This window comes from Ursus maritimus, unplaced genomic scaffold (assembly GCF_017311325.1).
Source record: "Ursus maritimus isolate PB19 unplaced genomic scaffold, ASM1731132v1 scaffold_28, whole genome shotgun sequence".
In the NCBI taxonomy this organism is placed as follows: domain Eukaryota; kingdom Metazoa; phylum Chordata; class Mammalia; order Carnivora; family Ursidae; genus Ursus; species Ursus maritimus.
Window position 1 is genome coordinate 12,221,763 of NW_024425341.1, and position 12,753 is coordinate 12,234,515.

The 12,753-nt window shown below is 33.1% G+C and overlaps 1 protein-coding gene across 1 annotated transcript in view; it reads left to right on the forward strand.

The window, feature by feature from the left end:
• WRN (WRN RecQ like helicase) overlaps positions 1-12,753 on the forward strand; it is a 129,401-nt gene that overhangs the window by 82,544 nt on the left and 34,104 nt on the right. The window contains exons 20-23 of the mRNA XM_040643285.1: positions 2,227-2,408; positions 5,322-5,423; positions 5,710-5,802; positions 10,181-10,322. Coding sequence (XP_040499219.1) covers positions 2,227-2,408; positions 5,322-5,423; positions 5,710-5,802; positions 10,181-10,322 — 519 coding nt within the window. The remainder of the gene's footprint in view (positions 1-2,226; positions 2,409-5,321; positions 5,424-5,709; positions 5,803-10,180; positions 10,323-12,753) is intronic.

Here is a 12,753-nt window from a genome sequence, read left to right on the forward strand (position 1 = left end):
TATTTTATAATTTTAGAAAAAATTTTTTTCATATTATTCTTAACCAAATCTAACCATATTCAGATGTAGATTTGCATTTTTAGACTGTGACCATTCATTCTTACTTTTTGTGCTGATTTTTAGTTTCATGTTCTTTTGTATTTTATTTGCTTTTTTAAGGTCTTGAATCCTTTTCTTTCTGGGATGAGGCTGTGAATAAATTATTTCATAAAATACTTTATTTTCACCTGAGAGTTTATAATGATATTTTGAACATCATGTCTGTAGAATAGGGTGATGTCATCTAAAAACAGCATCATAAAGGGGCACTGGTTGGCTCAGTCAGGAGAGCATGCGACTCTTGATCTTGGGGTTGTGGATTCGAGCCCCATGTTGGGTGTAGAGATTACTTAAAAATAAAATCTTAAAAAAAACCCCAGCAGTATCATATGTTGAAAATTAGATCTTCAAAGTTCTCACCACACACAAACATGCACACACTCTTGCAAACGGTAACTATGGGAGGTAATGGATGTGGTAAGTAAGTTTATTGTGGTAATCATTTCACAGTGTATACGTACATCAAATTACCACATTATGCATCTTAAACTTGCACAGTATTATAGTCAATTATATCCCAATAAAACTGGAAGAAAATTGAATCAAATACATTTTTAAAAACCTTTAAATTATTATGTTGCTTATTCACCTTCAAATATAGCAAAATGGCCTAGTTTTATTTACTCAAAGCTTTTTCTTTTTTTTTTTTTTAAGATTTTATTTTTAAGTAATCTCTGTACCCAACTTCAGGCTTGAACTCACAACCACAAGATCAAGAGTCACATACTCTACTGACTGAGCCACCTCTCAAAGCTTTCTCTTAATAAATTTCTATTTCGATTTTTTTTTTCCCTCTCACTTTTCTTATACTTATCTGTTCAGCCTTTTCTTTTTCTTTCTTTCTTCCTCTCCCCCCGCCTTCTGTCTGTCTGTCTTCTGTTCTTGGTCCATCTTAATACATTTTTTTAATAGCACTTTAATTTGTATTGGTCATGCACACACATAGTTTAAAGAACAAGCTAATTCTACAGTGCTTACCATGAGAACATCAGCCCCTCCTGCCTTCCCCACTTCTGTTTCCTATTTTCATCTCTTTTAGTTTATTCTTTTAGTATTTACCACTAGATCTTGCAGTGATTTGCTTTTACTGTTATTGCTTAGTTTTTATTAGATTTAGGCATTGTCTATTGACTTCCCACTATAAGGAGTGAAAGTTTAGCTCCCTTTCACACCCCTTACTGCCCTTCTGCTTGCTCCGTTTATGTATTTCTAACCTCCTTTCCTCCCAACATTAACATAATTTGGTTAGATCAATATACATATTCAAATATTGTCTATTTACATAATTATTTCTCTATAAGTGCTTTTTATCTCTAAGCTATGTAGTGTATTATTGCACATCTTTTATTGTTAATACTCTAAGTTTTTTGTTTAGTTTTTTATATGTTCTTATCACTATTCTTCCCTAAAATTTCCCCCAATCATGTAAATCTCATTTTAGTATGCACATAGATATGAGATATCCTTTTAAAGATACAGGGATAAATTCATGTTTCATTTTACCATCTTTAATGAGCAGCTGCCTTCCATCTTTGAATAATGCTAGAAAATGTTAAGATACTGGGCAATCAGGTTAAGGACTCTTGAAACTTCATAATAACACAAAGTCTCTTTAAGTAAGTATTTTAAGAGCCTACTTCGTGTCTTGTACTCATAGCTGTTCAGAGAGATCACTTTAGTTGCTACTTTTTATAGAGAGGAAATAGAAATCCTATTTTAGGGTTACCAATCCCTAATTTGTAAATTGGGCAGATAATCTTTTGATCTGTAAGTGATTGGTTGAAATTTTTTTTTTTTTAAAGATTTTTTTTTATTTATTTGACAGAGATAGAGACAGCCAGCGAGAGAGGGAACACAAGCAGGGGAAGTGGGAGAGGAAGAAGCAGGCTCATAGCAGAAGAGCCTGATGTGGGGCTCGATCCCAGATCGCCGGGATCACGCCCTGAGCCGAAGGCAGACGCTTAACCGCTGTGCCACCCAGGCGCCCCTGGTTGAAATTATATTAAACTCAGTTTCATGCCAGGGACTGTAGTTAATGAGCTTATTAATTACTCTTACCAAAAGGCAAAGGTGTAAGGTTTTGGTTCTCCTACGTATTTGTCAAATTATATTGTTATTTATTCTCAGTGTGTCGTAGCTACCATAGCTTTTGGAATGGGGATTAATAAAGCTGACATTCGCAAAGTCATTCATTATGGTGCTCCTAAGGAAATGGAATCATATTACCAGGAGATCGGGAGAGCTGGCCGTGATGGACTTCAGAGTTCTTGTCATGTACTCTGGGCTCCAGCAGACATTAACTTAAATAGGTAAAAACATTTATTGCTTTCACCCTCGCAGATTTCTTTCTTTCTATATAAACTTTGAAAGTATTTGAAGCAGCATGCAAAATTTCAAGTAATGTGTATAAGTGCATTTAAAACCAAAACAAAACAGAGGACATCTAAGAACCTTTGTGGTAAGTGTTATCACCCAGAGGAGATGACCTAATTTCAGCTATACCTCATTTAGTGTGAAGAATTAACTAAATCAGGGCTATACTGGGAATGGAACATGGATCCTATGGGTGCTTTCCTAATATTGTGCGTGGACAAACTGTTTTTTTTCTCCCAGGTCCTCTCAAGTTTTGATATGTCTTCAGCCATAGTTTTCTTCAGATAGCGTTTATTTCGTTATTGTTTCTTTCTTCCCCTGCTGCAATGGTGCTTATTCCAAGTGACTTTTACCAATCCCTATTTGACTTTCTTTACCATTTGTTTCCTTTGTTAGTTCTATGAAAACGTGCAAGCTCTTCTTGACTGTGTGTAATCATGTTGCACTGTACCCTTTCTCTGTACTGATTGACTGCCATGAAAAAAATTAAGTTCAGTGTTTAAATGTAGGAAGGTCATTCTACTTAAACATGAAGCAAGTCTTTTATTGGTACTTGAGTTCTATGAGATTTATATTGGAATATTTATATTTATATTTATATTTATATTGGAAAGGCAGTGTTTAGCAACTGATTCCCTCATCCATAAGGGGATAAAATCTCAGGAAAAAAACTTATATATGGTAACTGATGGGGCTGTTAAGATGATGTATTTTCAAAATGCACATCCATGTAGCTGAATAAATTGAGCTTGAATGGACATATTAACTCATTATTAAAATGATGAGAGTGGCTATCCAATACAGCTTTTATTTTTATTCATCATTCAGCAGTGTTTTGTTCTGAGTGCCCATTATGTTTTAAGCATTATGCTCTATGCTGGAGATAATGATAATGATAAATAAAAACAGATATGGTACCTGCTTTCGGAGAGCTTGGAGTATAATGGAAATGGCAGATCTTAACAGAATCACAAAACTGTAGATACATAGGATTCATTTTACTGTTCTCTACTTGTGTTTGACAATTTCAATAATCAAAAGAATTTTTAAAAGGGATCATGCAAATCTGTGTAAAATTACAGCTGTGTTAAGTACTATGAAGGAAAGTTGCATCGAGTAGTCAGTATATAATAGGATGTGTATTTACCAAGCTAAAAAGTTCAGATAAGTCTTCCTTCAAGAAGTAAGTTGAGATCTGAAAGGATGAGTTGAGATCTGAAAGAATAGGGATTAATTAGGTAAAAATGTTTGGTATAAATTTTAAGCTCTTCCTTTTTAGAACAGTGGTAGCTTTTGTTTCTTAACAGAGTCAATAAAACCATCGCCTTAAACAGAACAATTATTGTTTTTCTTTTGACTGTCGTCTATAGAAAGCTTTTTATAAACTAAAATAATTGGGATAGAGCGCAGCTCTATCTGATACTATTAAATTTGGGATTGTATCAAATATATGTTGATTCCTACCAATTCTGATTTATTTATAAGTTTATACTAAAGGTGCCGAACACTTAACAGCCTGAGTTTTATACTGTGACTTTGCAAGTTCATCAATAGATGTAGTTGCTGTTTATCTGGCTCTCAAAAGATACTTTAAATGGTTATCTCATTAAGATTTCACAGGAAGAAATAGTGCTTAGTAATCAAGTAATGGTGCCAGAAAACCCATAGTTGAATCTTTAGTATAGACAGGTTGTTCTTTGCATCCGTCCTAAGGGAAATAAACCTATAGGGTTAATCATGATAAAAAAGAATTCAGCGAGGATTTAGGACAGATCTGTGTCATCCTTGGGACAGATCTCTTCTAATGAAAAAAACAAAGTTCGAGAATAAATGGAGTTGCTGGTTCTCAGTGAAAAGATTAGAGTAATTCATAAAATTTTTAGAGTGTATCTTCTGCTAGATTGCTATGATTGAGAGAGGAAACTTGTCCAGTCATCAGTGTAAATATATAATTTTATATTTCTTATTGCAGAAGCTATACCACTGGCAGTGTCTCAATGTCTGCATTTGCTATTATTTTGAACAGTCAAACCCAGAAGTTACTGTAAACTTTTTTTAAAGGGAATAATTTGCAAGTTAATTTCAATTTAATAAATCTTCCAACTGGTTGTATCTGATTTTTATTTTTGGGTTGCTTTTAGAATTTTTCTCGTTTTTCAACTTATTTTTATTATGTGGAATATTGTACTTTATTTTAATAGTCCCCAAAGTAGAATAAATATTTATTAAATTTGTTTTTAAGAGACTTGTAATTTTAATTTTTTAGATTTGTTACTGATAATGAGAAGATTAGTTAAATGTAGGTCATCTGAACCAAATATAAGGGAGGCTATAGTACTTAGAGTGTAGGCGTTTGTTTTCTTTGTTCTTTCAGAGGAGAAGGAGGTGAGCTAAACAAACAAATAAAGCAAGAATTTGGGTTATGAGCCTCTTTCAGTATGTTTTTAGTTTCTCAGATAAAATAAAATAAACAATAACCTTTTATTGGGAAAATGTAAAAATTCATATATAGTGGAAAGATTGCCAAAAAGCTTGTAGCATATAAATCAAAATGAAAAACTTTAGGGTTTATAATAATTTTTTAAAGGCAGCTAAAAAATTGATGCTTGGACATAGGTATAGAATTCTTTCAAAAGTAGTTTTCATAAAAGTCAGAAAAATGCTTGTGTCTTGTGCGGGCATTGACCGGAAAGGGACACATAACTTTCTGGGATTATAGAAAAAAAATTTTTTTTATCTTGATAGAGGTATAGGGGCTTTAAGTTATGAAAAGTAAGCAGTAATAAATGTAAAAGTAACAAAATTGCTAATGCAATTTTATATATTCCTGTGATATTTATAATTGACAGGCACCTCCTTAGTGAGATTCCCAATGAAAAGTTTCGATTATACAAATTAAAGATGATGGCAAAGATGGAAGAATATCTTCATTCCAGAAGGTGTAGGCGAAAGTATGTATTATTTGTTTTATATTAATTAATAGCAGATTTATGAATGGTGCTCTTTTAAGAAAAAGTTTTGCAAAACAATTAGAAGTTTTTAGAAACAATTATTTTGTTGGTGTTACATATGTGCTGAATTTTTAAGGCAGCTTTCTTTGTGCCTCAGTAAACTGAAGCCAGATAATGAGATCCCAGGTGAATCAATTAGTGATGATTTCATCTCATTATTTTCAGCAATGATTTTAACATATATGGTTTTGTTCTTTTATTTAATTTTAAATTTTCTCTTGGGTAGACTCATCCTGTCTCATTTTGAAGACAAACAACTACGAAAGGCCTCCGTGGGTATTATGGGAACTGAAAAATGCTGTGATAATTGCAGGTCCAGGTAAAGATTTTTTCTTCTAGATGGAGATTCTAAAAGTCTTTGTTTCTCTTCCTTTTCAAATGATTTTTTTTTAAAGTAGGCTCCATTACCAACCTGTGGCTTGAACTCACGACCCTGGGATCAAGACCTGAGATCAAGAGTCAGATGTTCCACTGACTGAGCTACCCACTTGCCCCTCAAATAATTTTTAATTGAGTTTTTGTTGAATGATATGTATTACAGTTTTAAAAAAGATAATGAATTTATTTAAATAGAAGACAAAGCAAACAATATTGTTTTGCTTTACAGATAGATAAACCAATAAAATGGTGGACCTAAATCTAAATTTATCAATAATTATATTAAGTGTAAATGGTCCATAATCACCATTTAAGGGCAGACATTGTTAGAATTGGTTTAAAAATATGACCCAACTAACAGCGCCTGGCTGGCTCAGTTAGAGGAATATGCAACTCTTGATCTTGGGGTCATGAATTTCAGCCCATGTTGGGTGAAGAGATTATTTAAAAATAAATAAACTTTAAAAAATGACCCAACTATATGCTGTCCATAAGAAATCCACAAGTATAATTATATAGGTAGATTAAAAATAAAAGGATAACAACTGTATAACAATGAAAACACTAATCAAAAGAAAGCTGGAGTTATTTTAATATCAGACAGTGGAGACACTGGAGAAAGAATAATACCAGGGATAAGGAAAGACATTACATGATGATAAAAGGGTCAGTTTACCAATGAATCATAGTTCTCCAGACACACACATACACACACACACACACACACACACACACACACACAGATTGATTTTAAGGAATTGGCCAATGGCAGTTGTGGGGATTGGCAGAAGGAATTTTTTGTAGGGCAAGCTGGCAGGCTGGAAAGTCAGAATTTCTGTGTTAATAGTCTGTAGTCACAATACCTTGTTGTGCAGCAAATCTTAGTCTTCGCTCTTTAAGGCCTTTATTTGATTGGATGAGACTCAGGTAGTCTCTTTTACTTAAAGTCAACTGATTGGAAGTGTCAGTCCCATCTATAAAATATTTATAACAGCATCTAGATTAGTGTTTGACCAAACAGCTGGGCGCCATAGCCTAACCAAGTTGACACATCAAGTTAACCATCATGTCCAAGAACACATAATCCTAAATGTGTATAAACTTAACAAAAGAACTGACAGAATTAAAAGGAGAAATACAGAAATCCATAACTACAGTTGGTGATTTCAACATCTTCTCTCAGTAATTAATAGAACTAGTAGACAGAAAATCAGTAAGAAGATAGAAATGAACAGGACTGTCAACAAACTGGATCTAATTAACTTTTATAGGACACTCCACCCAACAACAGTGGAATAAACATTCTTCCCAGGTGCTGGTGGAATGTTCACAAATGTAGATTACATTCTGGGTCATAAAACAAACCTTAATACACTTAGAAGAATTCTGTTCATATGGAGTGTGTTTTCTGACTCTAATGACATTAAACTAGAAACCAGTAACAGGTATTAGGAAAGTCTCCAAATGCTCGAAGATTAAATAGCACACTACTCAGTAACCCATGAGTCAAAGAGGAGGTCTCAAGGTCAACCAGAAAATATTTTGAACCGAATGAAATGAAAATATAAAATGTATGGGATGCAGCTAAAGCAATACTGAGAGGGAAATTTAGAGCATTAAATACTTACAATAGAAGAAAAGTTTCAAAGCTGTAATTAAACCTCCACCTTAGGAAGCAAGTAAGAGCAAAGTAAACTAAAAGGAAGCAGAAGGAAGGAAATAATAAAGATAAGAGCATAAATGAAATAGAAAACAGAAAAACAAAAGAAAAAACCAAAGAACTCAAAAGCTCACTCTTTGAAAAAGCCAATAAAATTGATAGAAGCTTCTAACAAGAAAAAGAAAAGAAGAGACAGAGATTACCAATACCAGGAATGAAAGGAATTTCACTCCAGGCCCAACAGACATTAAAAGGATCATAAGGAAACACTGAATAACTCAGTGCACATATATTCAATAATTTAGAGGAAACAGACCCAATTTCTTGATAACCTCAAACTAACAAAATTCACCCACAATGAAGTAGATAACCCGGATAATTTTATGACTGTTAAAGAAATTAGATCTGTTAAAAACCTCTGGAAATAAAATTCCCCAGCCCAAATGGTTTAAATGGCAAATTTTACCAAATATTTAAAAGAAGAAGTAATACCAGTTTTATAGTATGATCCCATTTATATGATATTCTCTCAAAAGTAAGACTATTTATTATAGGGATGAAGAAAAGGTCAGTGGTTGCCAGAGGTTAGAGGGAGGTGGAGGGTATGATTACAAAGGGTATGAGCACAAGGGACTGTTTACTGTGTGTCCTGATTGTGATGGTGGCTGATTGTGGTGGTTAGAGGAATCTATGCATATGAATCAATAGATGTGCATAAATTCGTATAACTTTACATATGCACAGATATACAGTCAATTTAACTGGATATTAACTGAAAAAATAAAAACAAATGGTATAACTATAACTAGTTGAGTTAGCCATATATATCTAGGCGTGGTAGCTGTGTTACTAACAGACAAAAAAATAATGATTAGGGATAAAGATGATCTCTGTGGTGACAAAAATTTGCTTCACCAAGAGGATAGAATTATTCTATGCACCTTGAAAAAAAAACCCAAACCCTACAAATATATAAAGCACAAACTGACAGAACAGCTGGAAGAAATCAACAAATCCACCATTAAAGTGGAAGAGTTTGATATAATTTTTGGGTATTGGTAGGTTAATCTATCCAAAACTGAGTAAGCTGTAGAAAATTTGGTCAACATAGTAACAAGTTTGATTTATCACACACTTGCTATTTAGAACCCTGTACTAAGCATTTAGAACAATGTGTCTCAAGCATTTTCACTTCATGATCCACAAAGCTAATAATACCTATATAACACATTAGGCCATATACTACTCCAGCCCGGGTTCTGTCCAGAACTGTGATCAGCTATTACAACACCCCTACAATCCATTTGCAGCACACTGGCTGGGAAGCACTAAATTAGAGACTAAACTTCTCAAACATACATGGACATTGATTAAAAATTTGACTAATTTGACTCTGTGTTAGAGCAGGGATTGGCAAACTATGGCTTGTAGACCAAATCCACTTTGCTGCTGGTTTTTGTGGATGAAGTTTTCTTGGAACACAGCATACCCTTTTGTTTATATATTGTCTGTGGCTGTTTTTGCAGAGTTGAATGCCCAGTAGCTGTGACACAGAGACAGTATGGCCCACAAAACCTAAACTGTTTACTATCTGGCCCTTTATAAAAAAGTTTTCTGGCCCTTATACTAGACTGTAGTGTTGTCTCAAAAGTTTTCAATGTATGGGTATTAAACATACCACTTTTTCTGATCAGAATGCAATTGAATTACAATGAAATAAGATAAAGAAAATTCTCATTCATTAAATTAAAAACATTGATTCATTAAATTAAAACATTTTTAGAACTTTAGTGATGATTACAACATTATACATTAAAACTTGGAAGATAGAGCAGAGGTGGTATTTTGTGAGAATCTGATAGCTTTAAATATTCATACTAGAAAAGAAAATTAATGAGCAAAGTATCCTACTAAAGAAGTTAGAATGATAAACCTAAATGTAGTCTTTCCCCCTCAAACGTATTATTGTATCTGGAATGTTGTCTATATTCTTATTGTTACTTCAAAGCTATTGTTACAAAGAAAGCAATTGAATTAGGTAGTTGAACTGTATTAGCTGATTTTCTCTAAGGAGTCCTTTTGTTCTCAACCAGCTTTAAAGAATTCTCATTTGTATTAATGATAATTCCAAATCTACCTGAAGGATGGCTTAGGAATGTAACTTCCAAGTGGACTTGAATGAGGTGCAGTTTATCTTTGTGTCATATTTTACAGTCATCAGAGTTTAAGCTAAGTATTTATTGCTTAGGAGATTTGGTTTTTAAGTTATTAACTTTTTTTTCTTACAACAGTCTTTTTCTCCCATCACAACCTGACCCAAAAGTCCAGTATTTATATAATCAGTTGAGTGGAGCTTTTCGAGTTATACTTCTTCATTGTGCTTGCTTGAACCTCCCTACTCTTCTGTTTATGGTCCTAGGTACCTCCCGTGAAATTAGGGTTAAGAACCATCAACATAACATACAAAGATATATCATGGCATATATTTCATGTTTTACATACTTCACATGGTCTTGGCTGTAATGAGCTTTATTTGTTAGCTTATGAAGCAGTTGGCATATTTGAGATTTTTTTTTAACTTGGCTAATTATTACACCGAATCTTTTTATTTCTAAAGGTACATGTCTTAGCTAAGCTTTCTATCATTATTATTACTTAGATTGGATCATTGCTCTTCCATTGATGACTTAGATGATACATCACAGGATTTTGGTCCACAAGCATTCCAGCTACTATCTGCTGTGAAAATCTTAGGAGAAAAGTTTGGAATTGGGCTTCCGATTTTATTTCTCCAAGGATCTGTAAGTATACCTTTGAATCACCTTCATAGTTCTTCTTGCACTCCTGTTAACCTTTTCTTCAGAAGTTTGTTGTCTTAGGATTGCAGCTTTGGCTTTAGATGAGCTATTGGAAAGTCAGAGAGCCGTATTAAGTTCCAATTAAGCACTGCATTCATTACTTTTGACAAAACCTGCGTGTTATCACATGTACTGCTTTTTTCCTATTTCAAGTTGATGTTCAGCTTTATTATTTAAAATATACTTAAAAGTAGAGATTAATATTCTCACTTTGTAGAATTAAAAAAATAATTTAGGTAAGCATTTATTTGTTAAATACTCGAATGCTTCATGTAAATATTTTTCTGAGTTTTTGTCTTGTTTAGAAAGAATGTTAAGTTAGTTGTGAAATAGTTTTAATGAAATATTGAAAACATGTTAACTTTTCAGGTAGTAATGTTTTTAGATTCTGAATGGAGTTTAAAATTTTGTGTGTTTTTATTTTTTTTTTCCCACAGCCCCACTATAATTTTGTTTTTAAATCACCAGTTTGATTAGAAATTTAATAGTGTTGCCACTATTAATTAATTAGTTAAGTAGTGGTCCAAGTTAAGGAACTTGGTTTTAGCTGCAATGAGTGCTACTATTTTTTTTTTGCTTTTGCTAGTATTTTTTTTATTAAAGAATTAAGTTGCAAGAGATAGATTAAGTTTAATTGAGATCTATGAAAGTTTCTTCTGTCTCTGTCATCTTCAAAACCTGTGTTATCCCAGTTGAATGTGTAATTTATAGAAATTATCCTTGTTTTAATTTGGTATAAGCCTGCAGTATCCAGTATCAACAAATAAGTGTAAGTGGGCTCCTACACAGACTTGAACTGGCCACAAGAGGGATCGGATTTCACCTATTATTTGAAAACCAAGTCAGACCGCCTATACTGACAGTCTCTTCTGGGAGAGAATCAAATTAAGAAGTTTATTCTTTGTGAAATTTTATACTACCCTTGCTAGATAAAGGTGTAAAACTTTTCAAAAAGTACCACTTAACAAAAATTTGTACACATTAACTACAAGAAAAATAAGGTAATTTTTTTCCCCTTCCATTTCAGTGATCTTGGTATCTTTTGGGATATTGTTTTAAAGATTATAATTGTGATTCCTTTAGGAATTTAGTAAATCGTCCACCTTAACTAATTTAGGGGAAATTGATAGATTGTAGATAATTTTGATCTGTAAGATGATAAATATATTAGACTGAAAACTCTTAGAGTTTTAAAGAGATAATATTTGTACATATATATAACAAATATAATTTAAACAGTGTGTGATTCTCCTTTCATACACAAGATTTTTCTAAATAGTATAAACAGTTATGCGGCCCATCCAGGTATTTGTGAATAGAGTAAAATTTTCTTTTTAAATTAGCACAGGTTTAGATAGAAATTAGATAGAAATTAAATAGTGGAAATGTTGCCTAAGAAACTTTGTTTTAGCTGTCTAAATAGCTGACCATATAAATATTGTTAAATACCCTGTATGAATAAGTGGTAAGGTATGCAATTATCGTTTTATAGATTAGGAAACAGAAACACAGTATTTAATTTGCATAACGAGGACATTAAGTGAAACCTCATTCCTGATCATATTATCAAAGTGCTAAACCTTGTCGTGGCTCCAGAATTAGGTAATACTTTTGATAAAAGATGCTTTGACTGTAGGCAGCCACTAGAAAACTATTGGTGGTTTTAATCACCCTTTATAATTTTCAGAGTAACAGGAGACGGTTATCCATTTAATTTTCTGGATAAGTTATTCTGTCTGATTGAAATATATTCCTAGAGATAATTATTTTTTTAATCTTTTGATTTTATTTTGCACTTAGAATAAAAACACTGGAACTGACTTTGTTAAGCCCTAAAGTAGCAGCTCTGAGCTTCTTTGGCTTGTAGGAATTGGGAAAGAGGCAAAAGAAAAAATGTTAAAATGTAAACAAACTATGGGCTTGTTTCACACTTTAAGAACATAGAGATTTAAGACTTGAGAGTTAGAGCTTATACCTGTTTTTTTCCACTTGTTATTAAACATCTTTTTGTGGGTGTGTAAAGCACTGTGTTTTGGGGGCATCCAAAGCCTGAATTAGATGAAACTCATCCTCTAGTATGGAAGGTGTTACTTGGGAAAATTATGAACAGATACAAGTTCTGGAGAGAGCGCTTGTTAATAGCCGGGAAATTAGAGAAGTCTCTGTGATTCTGTCAGTACCACTGGAGCTTTCTTTTCTGTGGGAGATATAGTAGATTTTGGCACTCAGAGATGGAATGAGGGAAGAAAGGTGAAAGGGACTGTGGCATTCCTAGCAGAAAGCATTACCACACGAAACAATTGTCATTTTTAAAGAAGTTACTTCAGACAAGTGGCAGGTTTGTTTGTTTTCTCTATCAGAGGTTCAGAGATTT